At 46.9% G+C, this 18105-nt stretch overlaps 3 protein-coding genes across 3 annotated transcripts; 1 reads left to right on the top strand and 2 right to left on the bottom strand.

The window, feature by feature from the left end:
- Window positions 1-666: 666 nt before the first annotated feature.
- Window positions 667-5290, top strand: LOC149301767 (uncharacterized). Its single transcript, XM_089483714.1, has 7 exons — window positions 667-697; window positions 2113-2335; window positions 3098-3247; window positions 3704-3826; window positions 4182-4292; window positions 4585-4702; window positions 5031-5290. Exons 2-7 carry the CDS (start codon window positions 2270-2272, stop codon window positions 5063-5065), a joined length of 603 nt encoding a protein of 200 aa, XP_089339840.1. The 5' UTR covers window positions 667-697; window positions 2113-2269; the 3' UTR covers window positions 5066-5290.
- A 1286-nt stretch (window positions 5291-6576) lies between these two features.
- On the bottom strand, window positions 6577-12169 carry LOC149301766 (26S proteasome non-ATPase regulatory subunit 4-like). The gene is made up of 10 exons (XM_089483226.1): window positions 11995-12169; window positions 10800-10940; window positions 9696-9810; window positions 9411-9497; window positions 9066-9134; window positions 8762-8977; window positions 8545-8653; window positions 7977-8108; window positions 7598-7665; window positions 6577-6989 (listed from the first exon to the last, which is right to left on the bottom strand). Exons 1-10 carry the CDS (start codon window positions 12018-12020, stop codon window positions 6822-6824), a joined length of 1131 nt encoding a protein of 376 aa, XP_089339352.1. The 5' UTR covers window positions 12021-12169; the 3' UTR covers window positions 6577-6821.
- Window positions 12170-12929: 760 nt separating this feature from the next.
- LOC149301765 (uncharacterized) lies at window positions 12930-16784 on the bottom strand. The gene is made up of 5 exons (XM_089483589.1): window positions 16466-16784; window positions 16325-16381; window positions 16114-16221; window positions 15556-15656; window positions 12930-13500 (listed from the first exon to the last, which is right to left on the bottom strand). Exons 1-5 carry the CDS (start codon window positions 16782-16784, stop codon window positions 13033-13035), a joined length of 1053 nt encoding a protein of 350 aa, XP_089339715.1. The 3' UTR covers window positions 12930-13032.
- Between the last annotated feature and the right edge of the window lie 1321 nt (window positions 16785-18105).

Genomic DNA, 18105 nt, shown 5'->3' with positions numbered 1-18105 from the left:
TCTGTATCCATTTATACAATGAACCACTAGTTTACCTGACACACCTTTCATGTTCAAGTTCCACAAATAAGTGCACCAAAGGCTTCAAAGCGTTACTTTCTTTTGTGTAACTACAGCTCCCAAGAAGGGGATTCTGGGAGTTGTAGTTCCCCCCAAAAAGTACCTTTCCCAACCACTCCTCGCCTCATGCTTCAAATTCTCTCAGAGAGAGAAAAAGGCCAGCTTTGTATAAAATGGCGGCCCCTTACCACAAGGCCCATCTACACTGTAGAAATAAGGCACTTTGACGCCACTTTTAAGCGCTGTAGCTCTGTCCTATGGAATCCTGGGATTTGTAGTTTTGTAAATAGTACTGGTGCCTCACCAAACTACAAATCCCAGGATCCTCTGGGATGGAGCCATGGCCATTTAAAGTGATGTCAAACTGAGGGATCCAACCTAGCTCTGAGTAAGGCTGCATCTACACTGTAGAATTAATCCAGTTTGACACCGCATTAAGTGCCATTGTGGATTTGTAGTTTGTATTTAGCCTTCTCTGTCCAAAAGCGCTGGTGCTAGAATGAACTACAAATCCCAGGCTTCCATACCTTCATGGTGGTTAAAGCGGTGTCAAACTGGATTAATACCGCAGTGCGGCATCAAAATGGCCTCCGTTCGACGCAACAATTTGGAAGGTCTTGCCTCCATCAAACCCTTCGTGAGTTAATGAATTTTGCGCATAATGTGCAGCAAAGGAGGGAAACTGAGGATGAAAGGAGAAAATAAATGCAATTTCAATGTTTAGATATATAAGTCCCATCTCCAAAATAAACTCAAATATCCCAAAATCCAAATCACTTCCGGTCCCAAATGTTTTAGGATAACATTTAGGGTCCCTTCTGGGAGAAAGGCTGCATACAAATGGGAATAATATATAGTAATAATAAAAATAAATAAGACCTACCTCTTAATTTAATGCTATTTTAATGTACTATTTTTGTATGTTTTTAATTGTACTGTTGTTGTTATATTTATTATTATTATATTTATTGTTGTTATATTTATTATTTCATTTATACCCCGCCTTCCTTCCAGAAGGGACCCAAGGCAGCTTACAGATAAAATCAATTAAAAATTATTATAAAACATAACAACAATTAAAGAGACCATATATATAAAATCACATTATTTGTATCCCGCTCTTTTCTCAGAAGTGGGACTCAGAGCGGCTTCACAATATTAAAATAATAATACAATTTTTAAATGTTTTTAAAATGTTTTGCGCCGTCCTGATTCCCAGTTTGGGAAAAGGACAGGATGTAATAATAATAATAATAATAATAATAATAATAATAATGGGAGACTCAACCTGTACACACTCGTTTCAAGACAGCGCTCTTGCCCTGAGATTTGTCCTCACATCCTCATCCTTTAAACCTGGCAATATTTCTCCATTGCTTCTCCCTTTTGAGCCCTTGTCCTTTGTTTTCCACCTTCTCAATGAAGCCAAAACCTCGATTTTTATCTCCTTTTCCTCCGATTGCAACTGGGCTCCGGCTCAACGTTTTTGCAAACAGGCTTCCTTTTGTCTCCCGTCTCCTTCTTCCTCATTTTGGACATTTTCCAAGCAGATTGGTTTTAACCGTGGGACACAGAGACCCCTCTGTGCTTTGCTTTTTAATTCAATGTATTCAATTCTGTCCTTACCTGGCTTTCTCAAAAGGCCCTTGTCTTCCCTGGTGGAACCTGAGCAAATCAGCCGAAAATCCATTAAGGATGCGTATCTCGTGTTCATCTGCAATGTAGGTGCGTTTCGCTTTTGGGAGTCAGGTTTTCAGAGAGGATAGCAGAGGCAAGGTTGCCTCTGAGCATAAGCCAAGGGCCCCCATTGCACTCTAGGGAATAAAAATGCAATTTCTAATTTAATAACTCAACAAAGGATGGAGAGGAGAGGAAGGGGCCGAATCCAGTCCTTCCCAGTTGGACCAGGCAAAAGCAAACTCCGGAGTAACTTTTGCACTCCTGATGTTGCTCAGCCACATCTGTCCCAGGTTTCACCCCTGAAATGTATGTATGAAATAGGTTTGTCACACCTTTTTTGGGTAGCTCAGGTATTTTGGAAATACTTCACAGGAGAGATCAGGAAAGCCAGCCAGAGAGGCAGAGAGACAGAGGGACATTGTTCGTCTCGGACGGAGGCCAAAGGGAAGGAGGCTTTATAAAAGCGAGCCCTCCATCGTTCCCTCCATCAGAGTTTTTGGGTCCGTTTTGGGATTCCCATCAAGAGGAAATGGCCAGCGAGGAGAAGAACCCTGATTCCTGGCCTGGGGGTCTGCACCTCAAAAGCCCTCCTTATGTAAGTAGTAGGGTTACTACTCTTAGGTCTCCCTTTGCGTTCCAATGGCTAAGTGACGGGCAAAAATCCATCCAAGTGCTTACAAAGGGGTTTCCAAATTTGCAAATACAAATTTGCATTCCCTGTGCATGCCGCATTTTAATCTCAGAGTCCTTATTTTCCCCCCTCCAAGTAGAGAGTGCTTTGAGACATACGCAGAGTGCAGCTGCGTCATTTCTGGATCTTCACAGAACATCCATAGCCCAGGATCTGGATGGACTGCAGCTCCCATCACCTTCATTTCTGATTCTATGGGTATTTTTTCCACTCCTGTATTGTTTTTAACACCTTGCCCGATGCAGAAGCCGGTGAAACTTGGAAAGCATGCATCGTGTCTTATTTTGTGCCTTTTGGTTGGTAAAGGTATCCCTGTTTGGTGGGTTTAGGGTGTTATTGGCCTGATATTCTGGAGAGTAACACATCTGGAGGAATCTCAATTGATGCCTGTCTTGTATTTATCCTCTCAATCCAATGACAACCTAGAGGGAAAAGCATCACCTAGGAATCCTCTGTGGCTGCTTCTGCCTAAATAATGACGGGTGTTGAAGTTGTTTAAATTTCCCAATGCTTCTGGGTTTGTATTCCAAAATGCAGGCAGGAGGTGTTGGACTGGCCTGGCTGGCTCAGGGTCAGGGCTGACCATCCCTGGAGGGTCCCTTCTTCTTCTGCTTCTCCTTCCCAAATCCAAATGTAGGGTCTTCCTCTCCCCATTTTCTCCTCCAGACCCTCCATTCCAGCCTGGAGCTGACCCAGCCCCCCGGAGCCTCCGGCCGCAGATTGGTCATCCTGACGGTGGGCGCCATCTCCGTCCTGACCATCAGCCTAGTGGGGGTCCTCCTGGCCACCTACCTCACAAGGGCCGCCTGCACCCAGGTAGGGTTGGGAGAAAGGGGCCGCTGGAGGGGACTCCAAGTGGGGATCATGGCCTGGGACAGACAGACAGGGATGGCCAGCAGCAGATGGATGGAGAGATAGAGGATGGATGGATGGAATGATGGACAGAAAGGGAAGGAAGGAAGGAAGGAAGGAAGGAAGGAAGGAAGGAAGGAAGGAGATAGCTGGATAGATGGACGGACGGATGGAAGGGATGATGGATAGACAGAAATAAAATAAAATAAGGAAGGTGGAAAGGAGGAGATGGACAGATGGCTGGATAGAGACCTGATGGATAAATGATAGATGATGGATAGACAGATAGATAGATATGATGGATGGAAGATAGATTGGCAGACAGGCAGATGCAAAGATCCTTAAACGCTTGTCTCTTAATGAGGGCGAAAGTTTCAATCCGTGTCCCTGATAGATTCTCTCTCTGTTCCCCGACTCAAGAGGGACCCTTTCGGCTACTTGCCTCCCCAAGTCAACGTCCAGAACGAAGCCTCCCTCTTGCTGGCCCTGAGTGAATTGGGGGAGCAAGGCATGGTGCCAGGAATCACCTGCGACCTTAGAAACGTGAGTTATAGCATCACGGTTTCAGTGATTGCAGGGCTGGCGTGGGTTATTTTTTGGGTGGGTGGCTGGATAGAGGTTGCCATCGCATGTTATTTCCCCTCACAAGAAATACCTCTCCCCTTGAACATGGCTGGTTGGAGAGTAGTTTGGGCATTGCAGTCCAAGTTTTTCATTTCTCTTCTCCGCTTTCTCTTCCTTGCCAAATCTCATGGCTGGATGGGGGATTCTGGATGTGGTAGTCCAAAGTGTTTCCAAATGCTGCTAGAGAGACAAAACGGAGTCCTTCATTACGGCCAATGGGGACCTTCTGGCCATTGACTCCCACTCTCCTTTGCCCTGTATCTTCCTCCATCAGCACCTGATGGTCTACCATGGCCAGCCAGAAGGGTGTGTGGCCCGCAAAATGGACCCCTCCGAGCCGCTGCCTTCGTGCCAAGATCTGGAGGTCTACTTCCAAGGCGTCCTGGTAAGAGTTCTCCCCAAAGGAGTTGGCATTGTCAAGTAATTTCGGACTTAGGACCATCCTATCCTGGGGTTTCCTTGGCAAGGTTTAGATTTGTACAGTTGTATTGCAGAGGTTTGCAAACTTGCTTCCAAATTGGGAGGAAATTTTCTTCATCAGAGTTTTCATGCAACCTTAACACAAAAAGGGTTAGCTTTCTAAGCTTATTATTAAGGACTCACGCAACCTGATTCCTGAAAAGGACTAAGGAATGAACGTGGTTTTTCCTGACCCGGGTTCTTATCCATCATTGCAGAAAAACGCCACGCTGGGAATCGCTTTGGACGTGCAGCTGATGGGTCCTGGGTCCCTGGGCAGTTTGGCCGCTCTGCTTTGCAGCAACAAACCCACCTACTTGGTCAGCAGTTTCGTCTGTAAGTGGCACAGCCCTCAGCTGTGGGCAATGGGAGTTGTAGTCTAATGCAAACACAGACCACCCGGCTGGGTTGCAATATCCTTGTTGGCTTGCAATATACTTATAGCACTCTTGAACAAGACAAAGGCTTAAAAGTATACTTCCCAGCTTGTCTGTACTTTCTCTTTCATAACTTTTACCATTTGACCTCTCCGATTTTGACTGGCCACATCCATCCTGGGAAATGTTGGAAGCTTTGCATTCATACTTGCACAAAAAACCCACTTGTTTAATTGCCAGAATTAAATCAGATCACTTTTGACATCTTTCGGTTTGCTTCTTTGCAGCTTCGCCAAGGCACTCCACGGACAGACTGGCATAAATCGAGTGAGATAGATCTCCAAGCGGCTGCAATTGACCCTTTAGTTCTCCTTCCTTCCCCGAAAATCCTGATGTGGGAGAACAACACAACACTGGTGTTTGGTGCACACTTACATACCTATCATTTCTGGTTTCCTACTTGATGCAAGAAGGCAGTCAAGATTCGGTTCCTCTGCAGACCCAAAGTCTGGGTTTTCCCCTCTCTCTCTTGTTCCTTGACCCATCAATAATTAAATCAATAGAAATTAAAAGAAATGAAGATACGTGGTCATTTCGTCCATTTGCTTTTTTAAAAGGGGGGTTAATTCTGGAGGCATTGGGGTGGGATGGGGAATACCACAATTGTATTGCAGAGAATGCAATTCAACCCCTTAAGAATCAAAGCTGGGTATGTTTTAAAAATCACCAACAAGTTTCTAGTCAGCAGGGAGAAGAACAGGGATCATAATGTACAGGCCAAACCCCTGGCATCCCTTCAGTCAAAACCCATCAAGGGTTTGTTCTTTTAATCAGTATCTGGGGAAGAAGAGAGGGGAAGAAAGACACTTGCAACCACAACTGATACCCTTAATATGGGGGACACCTGACTCAACAAGACCACATGTGAAAGGGATCTAGGAGTCCCAGTAGACCACAAGTTGAACATTAAGTCAAGAGTGTGATGTGGCAGCTAACAATACCAATGCGATTTTAGGCTGCATCAACAGAAGTATAGTGTCTAGATCAAGGGAAGTATTAGAGCCATCTATTCTGCTTTGGTCAGGCCTCACTTGGAATAATGTGTCCAGTTCTGGGCAGCGCAATTCAAGAAGGATGTTGACAAGTTGGAGCATGTCCAAAGGAGGGTGACCAAAATGGCGAAGGGACCAGAAAGCCCTATAAGGAGAGACTTAGGGAGCTGGGTATGTTCAGCCTGGAGAAGAGAAGGTTAAGAGGGGATATGATAGCCCTGTTTAAATATTTGAAGGGATGTCATGTTGAGCATGGAGCGAGCTTGTTTTCTGCAGCTCCAGAGAATAGGATATAGACCAATGGATGGAAGCTACAGGAAAAGAGATTCCACCTCAACATTAGGAAGAACCTCCTGACAGTAAGAGCTGTTCGATGGTGAAAAACACTCAGTTGGAAAGTGGTAAAGTCTTGTTTGGAGGATTTTTCAACAGAGGCTGGATGGCCATCTGTCCGGAATGCTTTCATTGTGAGTGTCTGCATGGCAGAATGGGTTAGACTGGATGGTCCCTTGTGGAGGGGTCTCTTCCAACTCTGTGGCTGTATAATCCCCCAACTTGCTCAAGCTTTCCCTCCATGACTTTGCCACGTTCAGTAGAAACCGCAGACGATCTGATAAGAAATTACATTGTTAGGAAAAATTCCCCAAATCAGAAATCTATTACAAAAGAGATCTTTGCTTTAACTCTCTGCTGACCAATCGATTGCATCCCATTCCTGTGGCTTGCTTTGGACAGAGTTTTATGGAGGGCCTTAACAATAAACTAAGCCGAGAAAAGGAGAAAATGTAAGAGTTTTTTGTTTATTATTATTATGACCTGCTAAACCCCAACCCCACTGACCGAAAAGAGCCTCATTGAGCCCTCCACCCTAGTGACACTGCCCCCCACCAGCTATCCTGGGGGAGAAAGGTTACAGACGCCGACGGCCATCGGACTACAAGAACCGGGACGTGCAGAAAAGAAAGAGGGAGAAGGTGCTCCGGAAGGCTGCTCTCATACCAGGGACGGAGGGCCGTGTCCACGCCATCATTTCTTCTCCTCCTCCTTCTTGTCTTTGCTCTCCTTGGAGGCCTGGCTGGCCAGCGACCCCATGGCGTTGCGGATGGCTTCGTTGTTGGGGTCCACGCCCGGCAGGTTTTCCAGCACGCTCTGGAGGAATTCGGGGTCCTGCATCACGTCGTAGTCGTCTTCCTCCTGAGGGCGGACGTGAGAGAGAAAAGGCGGCTTCAATCGTGCCTCAGGTGCAAAACAAGGGCACTGAGATCATGGACACTGAGGTGCTTTTGCCTCAAGGTAACTTGGGAATGGGAATGGTGAGCTCTCTGTGTGCCTTCAAGTAATCTCTGACTTATGGAGCACCAAAGGTGAAGCAATCCTGGGGTTTTCTTGGCAGGCTTTTGTTTTAGAGGTTTGCCATTGCCTTCCTCTGAAGCCGAGAGAGTGTGACCTGTCCAAGGTCACTCAGTGGGTTTCAGGGCTCTAGTCCCCCCTCCCCCCCAAAAAAACTAAAAACTCCATGATGGAACCATGGCAGTTCAAGTGGAATCATAGCATTAGAATTGTGTAGTGTGAACAGACCCTAGATTTCTGTCTCCACCTGGAAAAGGAAGTTAAAAAAGGAAGCCAACAGATCTTTTCCTTCCTCCTTCCATACTGGGCCACCTGAGCTAGCGAGGGACCTGGTGCAATGGCATCAAGGGCATTGCTAATCTGGTCCTGGGGGCCTTGTAGTGAATGAACCAATGCCCCTGGGTTCTTGGAGCGTTCGCCAGCCAGAGGACCCTCCACTCTTGGTCACTCACCTTTGCAGGTTCTGAGGTGTCCATGTCGGCACTGCTGTCTGCCTCAGCTGTTTCGCCTTGCCCAAACTCTGAAAACAGGAGTGTCACAACTCTTTAAGTGCGCCACTTCTACAATCATGTCCCACCACCAAGAGAGGAATTATGAGCAAACTATGAAAACTCAATTTAAAGGGTGAGATTCTAAAGTTACTGTCATGCTATTCTCTCTGTGTGCAGGACATTTGCTGAGGCCAATGGAGTTCAAGCAAGGTTGGCTCTTACGGCCTCCTGGTGGTTGCCCCACAAACTCTGCTAACAAGCCCCTGCCTTGCTGGGGGTCCAAAATGAGCCGCTTTTGCTTTGAGAGAAAGCCTTGGATCGGCTCCTTCCTTCTGCTCACCGGCTCCTTGGAGAGACATCTGCATCGCGTAGGCGATCTGCTCCTCCTCGGTCATGGTGCTGAGGTCCGGGAGACCGGCGCGGCCAAACTCCTGCTGACCGATGGTCATCTTGAGCAGAGTGTCATCTGAATCTAGAGGAGGAAAAGGAGAGACACAGACCATTAGCCGACATATACCTTAGGGACTGGGTGGAAGGATGGATATGGATCTCCTGGACAAGGATAATAGGAGGTGTTGTGCAATACAATCACAGGGAGGGCAGAGAAAGAAGCCCACTGGCAGCCTAGTAGGAATAGTTAGTTGGCTTTCTAATAGTAGACTTACTCCTCCCATCTTTCTTTTTTAGATTGTTTTGCAAACTTATATGTCACCCCTTATATAAAACGTCAAAATCAAAGTTTGCTACTTGGAATTTATATTGGAATGTTTTTAATCTGTGAATCTGCAGATAAAGAATCTGTGGATAAAGAGGACCGACTACAATTGCTTTTATTTGTTCATCACCTGAGAAGTTGTCATGGGCCAGGAAATACCTGAACGAATTAATGAAATTAAATAAGATCTCACCATCCCCGCCGGTGGTTGGGATCCCGGCTTCGGCTGCAGATGCCGCTGCGGCCCGGCGGGCCTCCTCCTCCTGCCTCTGCCGCTGTTCCTCCATCGACACCCGGAGAGCCTATGGGGACACCAGGGTGGATCAATGGGGCCCACCTTGCCAATGCAGAGGCCTTGTCTTTGCCCACAGACCCTCTCTCCCCACCGCTCATCCACCGGCGGCACTCACCAGGGCCAGCTCTGGGTCGGCGCTGGGGTCCACCCCAAACTCGAAGTCGCTGGCCCCGAGCCCCAGCATGGCTCCCCCTTCTCCAGCCAAAATCGGGGAGCTGATGAGGGCATCGGCCAGGCTGGGCCCCGGGGGCACCGTCACCAGGTGGGAGCCAGTGCCATCCTTGCCGTTGAGGGTGTTGATGAAGGCAGTTAGCTTGTCCGTGTTGGCTTCCTGAGCGGAAGGGGAAAGATGGAAAAGGGGGTCACAGGTGGGTAGGAAAGAGATGGCAGGGCGGGATGTGGATGCGAGACACACTCACCTCTTCCCCAAAGTTGATGATGTCCACGTTGACCTTTTCCTTCTTCAGCCGCTTGGCTAGTTTCACCAGCTGGAAGGAAGAGAGGTTTGGTCACACTGGGGATACAAAATGGGGCTCAGAGAGAGGGGGGGCAGTATCACTTGGGGTGTCTTTGCCCACAGACTCTCTGTCCCCACCGCTCATCCACCAGAGGCTGAAGGCAATGCCAAGGCAACTGAAGTGAAAACTGCGATGAGCACAAAACCTTTTACAATCCAGCAATAAACAGTCCTGGTTCCTCCAAGGAAGTTAAAGACAAGAAAAAGAGCATTTTAAGTGTCCCTCCACGAACCCAGAACCACTCACGTCTTTCTCGTTGTCCTCCACAGGGCTCCCCACGAAGGCAATGATCCGCATTTTGTGGTTCTTCCCTTGGCGGTGTTTCAAAGCCAGCTGCAATCGCAAGACAAAAGTGACTTACAAATAGATGACCCATCCCAGAATCCCCTCTTGCTTTCTAGAAGTTCTCTCCCAGAATCACAGTATTTGGGAAACATCAGGTTAGAGCAATAGGATCCCCCACGGAAGGCCTTTCTTTCTGTCCCCCTCCTATTTAGGGCCCCTAGGAAACAGGGTGGAGGTGCTACTTACGTGAGCCACCCGGATGCCAGTGCAGAAGGTGATCTTCCCCTTGGGCTGCACCGAGTGCAACTTGGACAGGATGCGGCCCGTGTCTGGAGTAAGAGTGGTCAGGACCTCGCAGTTACTGAAAGACACACACACAGATGGCAGAGATGGGTCAAGTGTAGAGGGAGTGCCCTTTCCCCCCAAAAAAGAGAATTGCGCCCATCAGGGCACTGCACTTTTCAGAGAACAACAACCCAGAGTTCCCAATATTACCACAGTTGGACTTGGGGTGCATCAACAATGTAGAATCCAATATAGGGATCCAAAATAGGGAGAGGCGGGATACAATAATGCACACTGGCACCCCTTTAAACCTCCTACAGAATCCAGGATTTGTGGGATTTGGGAGGCAAGAGCACTCTTTGGCAGAGAAGGCGAAAGACCTCAGTAAAACAACAAATCCCAGGATTCCATAGGAAGGAGCTTAAAAGTGGTGTCAAACTGCACTATTTCTACAATGTAGACGCACCCTCGGTGAATTTTTGCCCCAGGAGGGGCTTAGGAAGCCATATTCCTCCTGTTAGTATCGCATAAAGTATTACTGCCTGGAGTTTTAGAAGTAATATTACTAATAATAATAGGATGCTGTTTTGTTTTTTGCTTCATAGAGTTTTAAATTTTAGTAATGTTTATCAATGGTTTGTATTGTTCAATTGTATTTTAAACTTGCATTTTGTATATTTATAGTGTTTTAACTTGGAATGTTTTAGATCTGTAAGCTGCCTTGAGTCCCTGTATTGGAAAGAAGGTGGGGTATAAACATAACAACAACAACAACAACAATAATAATAATAATTCACAATAATAATAAGTATTTCACTGTTTTTGAGAGGGGAAAAGTCATAAAAATTGGGAATTTGGGGCCGTAATGATGTATATGGACCTCTGGGAAAGCCCTAGAGGGGCAGACTAGGATCCCAAGAGGGGCAAATTTGGCCTCAGGGCCTGAGATTCCTCTTGTTCCTATTCTAGAAAGCTGCCTTGATCCATGCGCTCCACAACAAAATGGAGTCCTGTTGTTGTTAGCCCCATGTGCCTTTGAAAGTCAGGACCCCGCATGAGGCTCACTTGGCTAAAGTGATGAGGCCCACGTTGTTTTCGGGGTTGCTGCGGGTCTTCGAGTGACAGACGATGTTGACCGCATCTTGCTGGGCCTGGAGCCGAGTCGGTAGGAAGTCCCCGTTCCTCATGTATTCGCTGTTGTCGACGCTGGAACAATTTAAACGGTTGAACAATTTAATTCAAAGGTTTAACTGAGATATTTATTCGTTGCAAACTCTGCCTCTTGTCTGTTTTAAACAGAATTCCGGCTTAATTGTTTATTTGAAACTTGTGTGTCAATAGTTTTCTTAGCTGCTGTGTGTTGATCCCAGGATTCTGTAGCATGGAGCCCTGGCAGTTAAAGTGGGTTCAAAGTGCATTGAGTCTGGGACAGATGTTCCTATAGGCTGCTCCTGGATGGGGAGGCTTCCCTGAAGCATTAGGATGAGCACCAAAACATTTCCTTTGGGGGTGCAAAGGAAGCCCTGCTCTATCCACACCACTTTGCCCCCCAATTTCACCCTTAGGGTCCAATCCTTTCCCCTAAAACCCAACCTGCCCCCCAAAACCCTAACCATGTACTTTAGGGACACAAAGGAAGCCCCCTGAAAGTGGAGGGAATCTAAGCCCACTCTTCCCACCCCACTTTGCCCCCCAGCCCTCTCAGTTGCCCCCCCCAACTTCACCCTGAAGGTCCAGTCCCTCCCCTTGAGACCCAGCCTTCCTCCCTAAACCTCCTCTGAGAGCTTTGGGGGACCCCCCTCTAGTCCTTCCACCCCACTTTGACCCCAAATTTCACCCTCAGGGTCTAATCCCTTCCTTGGAGACTCAGCCTGCCCCCCAAAACCTCATGTGTAGGGAAGAATCACCCCCATTACTTCCACCCCACTTTGCCCCCTCCAATTTCACCTTGAGACCCAAAGCCTTCACCCCAAACCTTTGGAGGGCCTCACCCCCTTCTCTTCCCACCCCACTATGCCCCCCAATTTCACCCTTAAGGTCCAGCCCCTCCCCCTGAAACCCAACCAGGCCCCCCAAACCTTAACCATGTACTTTGGGGGCACAAAGGAAGGACTCACCCCCTTGAACCCCAGCCTTCCCCCCAATGGCCTTCCCCCTCCCCTTCCCACCCCCTTGAGACCCCCCTCCTCCCTGGGAGGCCCAGAGTGACTCAGGGAAACCGGGGCCTGGCCCTCCATGGCCGGCTGCCCTTCCTCCTCACCAGACCATCGTGCTCTCCAGCACCATCTTCGACCCTCTCCGCCTCAAAGGACCCCAAAAGACGCAGCAGCAAAGGCACCACCGGAGACCCTCTGCCTCCCTCGCCTTCCGCTCTTCTTCTTCTCCTGCCTCTCCGCCGCTCGCCTCCCTGCCTTTTCCCGCTCTCCGCCAATCAGCGGCCACCTTCTTGGCAGGTCCCGCGCGGAGCACCCTGGGAAGCGTAGTCCCCTCACAGGAGGCGGAACGGACGCTCCCTCGCGCGGAGCACCCTGGGAAACGTAGTTCCGTCACAGGAGGCGGAACGGAAACTCCTTCGCGCGGAGCACTCTGGGAAATGGAGTTTTTCCCCTTCCCCCTTTTCATTCAGCTGAAGGGCCATTTTAAAAATGTTATAGATAGAAATAAATATAATAATAAACATAATAAATAAATAAATAAAAAGTTAATTAATTAATAAAGTTAATAAATCCAGCCTAAACCAAGTAGGATGCCCAGATGTCTCAATCAAGGCCTACAACGAAGGACGGCGAGGCGTTGCAAAATTTATTCGTTTACTAAAAAAATGTGTTTGAAAATGAATTTTATTTATTAAACACACAAATTAGTATACAAATTAAATACAAAAATTAGTAATGGACAGAAAGTGCTTCCTAAACAATCTGCGGATGGGGAGCCCTGGAACCAAACCCCAGCAATATAAATAAGCAACTAGACCTATAGGAAAAGGGGGGGACCCTTTAAAAACCCCATAAAAACACCCAAGCAGCTTTATCCTCCCATAGGCTATTTGGGATAAGGCACAGGAAAATAGCAGTAGCTAATCTGCTTCATATTGCAAATTCTAGTGCAAATTGCAAGTCATCCCCGACAAAAGCTGGGGACTTATTTCGGCTGCATGGATCCTGGAGCCTCTGGCTGGATTCGAACTCACAATGCGGCTGTGAGTGAATAGCTGCAATACTGGCTCATTTTGTGTAAACACTACTGAATCCTAGAGGTAGAAGAAACCCCAAGGGCCATGCAGGGGCTCATGGCCAAATCAGTCCCTGGGACCGTTGGCCTCCACGCTTCTTGCCTCCTTTCCTTCAAGAGGGAGGAGAAGCGGAGTGAGTGTCCCAGCATCCTGGTCCTTCAGCTTCCTACCCAGAGCCTCATCATCATCACCTTCATCATCACTTGTGAGATCCTGAAGGCTGGGCCTTGTAGTGCCATTGGTCCCCATGTGCTCCGAATGGAAGGAGCGACGGTCAGCGCGCTTGACGCATGTTGTCGACTTCTCTTTTACGTCACAGATTTCTGCCCCGGGGAGGCAGCACATGCTTTGAGACTGTCTGCGAACCCTCGCTTCTGTTCCTCTCGGCAGGGAGCCTCCCTCCACAAAGCCATGGCTTCTCTCAGTACCATCCATGGCCACCTTCATGTCCTCCGAGGACCGATGCGGCTGCTCCTGTTCCTCCTTATTGCTGCTGAAAGGGTGTAGGAAGGGATGGTCTTCATTCCCACCAACCTGCAGAGCAAAGAGACAAACAGGAGTGCCTGAATTGCTGGGTTTCTAGTTGATCGCAGCACGAGAGCTCTCTGGCGGAGAAGGCTAAAGATCACATGGTTGTCAAAAAGTGGAGGATCTCGTTCATTACATGTTATTTTGTCCTCTCTACCAAGAACCAAGAGAAAGGTTCATTACACCTATAATAGAAACCAGTCCCAGTCAAAACCCACAGGATATGATTTTTCATCTTCTACTGGACCTGAATAAATATGTAACCTGGAAAGTAGCTTTGTTTGCCTTAGCAGCTAAAAAAATCAGGAACAAGTATATAACAGGGATAGCCATAAACTGTAAAGGTGATGACTATGGCGGGGTACAAACCGCCGCTTTGCGGCGGTCTGCCGCCGCCGCCGGTAGATCCGTGGGGGAGCCGGAGCCTTCAGACGGCGCGGCTCCCGCACGGACCGAAAAAGAAGCTCCAAAATGGAGCTTCTTTTTCAGTCGCGTTTGTGACGTAGCGAGGCGCCAGGGGCGCACTTGCTACGTCATAAAGGCTGCGACACGTACGGATGCTCAGCGTCCGATACGTAAAGATGGCGGCGCCCATGTGGAAGGGGCGCCGCCATCTTGTACGTATAGGATACGTACTAGGGTTAGGGGGGTGCGGAAGCACCGCCCCTTCCTAACCCTAGTACGTATCCTATACGTACTAAATGGCGGTATGTATCCCGCCTATATTTGACAAAATTTTTAACCCATAATGACAACTGTTGTTCGTTTGTTTAGAAATTCTATACCAGATACGAGATACTCGCATTTTAGATATAATTTACATGTATTTTTATATTGTTATATTGTTATATGTATTGTTATATTGTTGTGCTGTGCAATGACCTTTGGTCAAAAGCAATAAAATTTGAATTTGATCATAGAATTGTAGAGTTGGAAGAGACCCCAAGAAGGGCCCTGATCCAGTCCAACCCCATTCTTCTGCCATGTAGGAACTCAAAGAATCATAAGAGTTAGAAGAGACCAAAAGGACCATCCAGTCCAACCCCATTCTGCCATGCAGGAACTCTCAATCAAAGCATCCCCAATGACAGATGGCCATCCAGCCTCTGTTTAAAGACCGCTAAGGAAGAAGACCCTGCAACTCTCCATGGCAATGTCTTCCACTGTCAAACAGTAAATACTATCAGGACGTTCTTGCTAATATTTAGATGGAATCTCTTTTCCTGCAGCTTGCATCCATTGCTCCATTGTGTCCTGTTCTCTGGAGCAGCAGAAAACAAGCTTGATCCCTCCCCAATATGACATCTCTTCAGACACTTAAACAAGGCTATCATATCACCTCTTAACCTTCTCTTATTCATCTGGGAAGAATGAAGAATCTGCAATCTCTTTTCTTGTAGCTTGCATCCATTGCTCCATTGGGTCCCATTCTCTGGAGCAGCAGAAAACAAGCTTGATCTCCATCCTCAATATGACATCCCTTCAGATACTTAAACAGGGCTCTCATATCACCTCTTAACCGTCTCTTCTCCAGGCTAAACATCCCCAGCTCCCTACGTCTCTCCTCATAGGGCTTCATGGTTTCCAGACCCTTCACCATTTTGGTGGCCCTCCTCTGGTCACAGTTCCAGTTTCTCAACGTCCTTTTTAGTTGTGATGACATAAAACTACACATCCCATTGTGTATTTCCTGGACCGAAGGGCGAAACGGAAGGCATGTCCTAATAAAAGGAGGATCTCTGATCCCCCAAGTCTGGAGCCGAGGGGCTTCAGGAATCAAATGAGCTATGTATGGCCTATCGCTTTTCTTGTGGTTTTAATGTTTGTAATTTTATATTGATTTTTTATGTGAAGTTTTAATGGTTTAGTTGTAACAAGTTTTTAATGTGTGTTTGTTGCTTGTTTGTGAGGCAGCTTGGATCCCTTTCGGGGAGAAAGGTGTCATAGAAATTAAATTGTAGAAGTTATAGTAATGTATTTTTACTGTTATAACCCGCCCGGATTCCTAGTGATCGGTCGCAGCCAAGCAAAACATTCAACCTCTTGGCAAGGTAATCTCACCTGGTCCTCCATGGAAGTCTGCAAATCCCTTTCCGGGGAGCTGTATCCATTTCTCTCGGGATGTGTTCCTGCAGGAAGGCGCTCAAGGTGGTTCCCTTCCTCTGCGGAAACGTCGGGAGTGGAAATAAATCACAAGACAAGCCGTCACACCAAATTTTGCCCCAGGATCAACAGAGACATTGGGTCATCTGAAATGGTTTTTAACCATGTTTCTAACAATAACACTGGGAAGTCAAAGGCTTTCACAGACGGCATCCATAGTTTTTTTGTGGCCATGTCTTAGAAGACTTTATTCCTGGTGTTTCGCCAGCATCTATAGCTTTGGCACCTTCAGAAGATTCTCCGAAGATGCCAAAGCCACAGATGCTGGCGAAACGTCAGGAATAAACTCTTTGACAACATGGCCACATTGCCCGAAAAACCCACAAAAAACTATAACACGGGGATTAAATTTTTTAAGCTGTTTTAAACTAATCTTTTAGCTTTTTAAATTGTCATAAGCTGCCTTGAATATCATCTTGGGAGAAGGAGGGGATATAAATTCAATGAATGAGATACCTGTGTCTTCCTGCCTTTGGGTGCTTTCCCTTCGATTACAAGCTATGCACAGCAAGGCAAGAATGATGATGAAAATAACTGGTGCCAATGCCAACATTGCCAGCTTCCCTGTAATACATCATCATCATCATCATCATCTTTCTGTTGTTCTTGTGGATTGTGGAGCAAGATTGGGGGGGACAGGGTGATAGGTAAAAAACCAACAACTTACACTCCTCTTGGGGAGGGTTGCTTTTGGGCACCTCAGTCGAGTCGGCATTTTGAGGACCTGTAAAGTTAAAAAATAGGGTGAAATCTCATCCTCTGCTCATTTTCATGCCAACCAGACACAGAAAATGAAATGCGAGCTTACCAGAAACCACAATTTTGAACAGGAAAGGTTCGATTTCAGAGGTTGAGTACCTCACTTCAACTTTCAAAGTCCCTGTCTCGTTCTCATGCAGGGCCTTGATCCGGAGCGTGGTTGGGTCCGCCATTTCCAGCCTCTCTGCGTCCATTGGGTTAGAGGTATTCAAGAACCCATCTCTGAAGTTAGCCAGTTGGTACGCCCCACCCGAATCCGGATACATGTCGTAGACGATTTCCCGCACGGTTTTTCCAGATGTCACATTCACTGGGAAAGAGGCTCCTTGTCCAGCAATTCTAGTCACTTGATGGACGGGATCCTTCATCACCGGATATGGTTCCGAACCTAATTTTAAAAACAGAGGGGAGGAAAAAGACATCCTTCAGGCAAATTACCCTTCCCTGCCTTCGGAAGAATGAGACCAGGGAGGACTGGTGTTGCTCCAGCATAAGCAAGCATGGAAAACCTCTTTAGCTAAGCCTTGGGCTAACTCACCAGAGAGAAAGAGAAGACTTCTCAGGAGGAGGCTAGGGATCTGCATTCTTTGGCTGGGAACCATCACTCACATTGCTAACATCTCTGGCCTTCTGCAAGATGTTCAGATAAAATGTTACGAAGTCCTGCAAGTGGAGAGGATTAGAAGACACTGTGCAAGGGGGGACATCCCAGGAACATGATCCCTCTGGAGAAGGTTAAGGGGTGATACGATAGCCTTGTTTAAATACTTGAAGGGATGTCATATTGAGGAGGGAGCAAGCTTGTTTTCTGCTGCTCTAGAGAATAGGACACAATGGAGCAATGGGTTCAAGCACTCCAAGAAAAGAGATTCCAGCTCAACATTAGCTGAGAGTAAGGGCTGTGACAGTGGAACATACTCCTTCCTCGGAGTGTAGTGGAATCTCCTTCCTTGGAGGTCTTTAAGCAGAGGCTGAATGGCCATCTGTCAATGGGGATGCTTTGATTGAGAGTTCCTGCATGGCAGAATGGGGATGGACTATGATTCCCCTTCAACTCCTACAGCTGCTTCATGCGGAGTCCTGGGATTTGCAAAAATGTACGCAAAAAGCTTATAATCAGGGTTTAAAAAAGAAATAGGTCTATAGCTATTTACATCTTGTTGGTCTCCTTCCTTCACTATAATAGCTGCATTTGCTTCTTCCCAGGTTGATGGGATTATCCCTTCTTTAATACTATTCATTGATTCCAAGGATGCATCACATAGTTCTTCTTTAAAGGTTTTGGAATACTTGGCTGTAAAACCATCAGACCCTGGACATGGATAATTTTATTATTATTATTATTATTATTATTATTATTATTATTATATTTTCCATCAATAAAATTCTCTAACATAGATACATACATCTATCTTACTTTTCTATCTTCCCTTATCTTCTTCCCCATCCTTCATTCATACTACAGTACTTCTTTACTAATAACTCAACCCAATACTTTTAACTTTCTATCCATACAACAACTATTTTACAAAAAAGACTTTATATATAATGTATAAGAAAGGGGGGGGGGAGATTTTACTAAATCCTGACTGTATATTGACATGGTCATAATGCTACATTTCTTTCTCTAATTTCTCCCCTTTCTTATTTAGAATCCTCGTCCAGAGAGCTCTTAGGGAGGGAAGGTAG

This window comes from Sceloporus occidentalis, unplaced genomic scaffold, assembly GCF_023333645.1.
Source record: "Sceloporus occidentalis isolate IW3139 unplaced genomic scaffold, rSceOcc1.0.p SCAF_20, whole genome shotgun sequence".
NCBI classification, from domain to species: domain Eukaryota; kingdom Metazoa; phylum Chordata; class Lepidosauria; order Squamata; family Phrynosomatidae; genus Sceloporus; species Sceloporus occidentalis.
The sequence above is the reverse complement of the archived record's forward strand: the minus strand, read 5'-3'. Positions and strand labels throughout refer to the sequence as shown.

Bases quoted from the DNA above. Each gene is read 5' to 3' on its own strand.
- LOC149301767 (XM_089483714.1), top strand. From the start codon at position 2,270: ATGGCCAGCGAGGAGAAGAACCCTGATTCCTGGCCTGGGGGTCTGCAC. The intron at 2,336-3,097 runs GTAAGTAGTAGG...TTTCTCCTCCAG, and splicing joins ACCTCAAAAGCCCTCCTTAT to ACCCTCCATTCCAGCCTGGA. The intron at 4,703-5,030 runs GTAAGTGGCACA...GCTTCTTTGCAG, and splicing joins CTTGGTCAGCAGTTTCGTCT to CTTCGCCAAGGCACTCCACG.
- LOC149301766 (XM_089483226.1), bottom strand. From the start codon at position 12,020: ATGGTGCTGGAGAGCACGATGGTCTG. The intron at 9,135-9,410 runs GTGAGTGGTTCT...TCTTCCTTCCAG, and splicing joins TGGAGGACAACGAGAAAGAC to CTGGTGAAACTAGCCAAGCG. The intron at 6,990-7,597 runs GTGAGTGACCAA...GTCCGCCCTCAG, and splicing joins ACACCTCAGAACCTGCAAAG to GAGGAAGACGACTACGACGT.
- LOC149301765 (XM_089483589.1), bottom strand. From the start codon at position 16,784: ATGAAGGATCCCGTCCATCAAGTGACTAGAATTGCTGGACAAGGAGCC. The intron at 16,382-16,465 runs GTAAGCTCGCAT...TTAACTTTACAG, and splicing joins GTTCAAAATTGTGGTTTCTG to GTCCTCAAAATGCCGACTCG. The intron at 16,222-16,324 runs GTAAGTTGTTGG...GATGTATTACAG, and splicing joins CAACCCTCCCCAAGAGGAGT to GGAAGCTGGCAATGTTGGCA.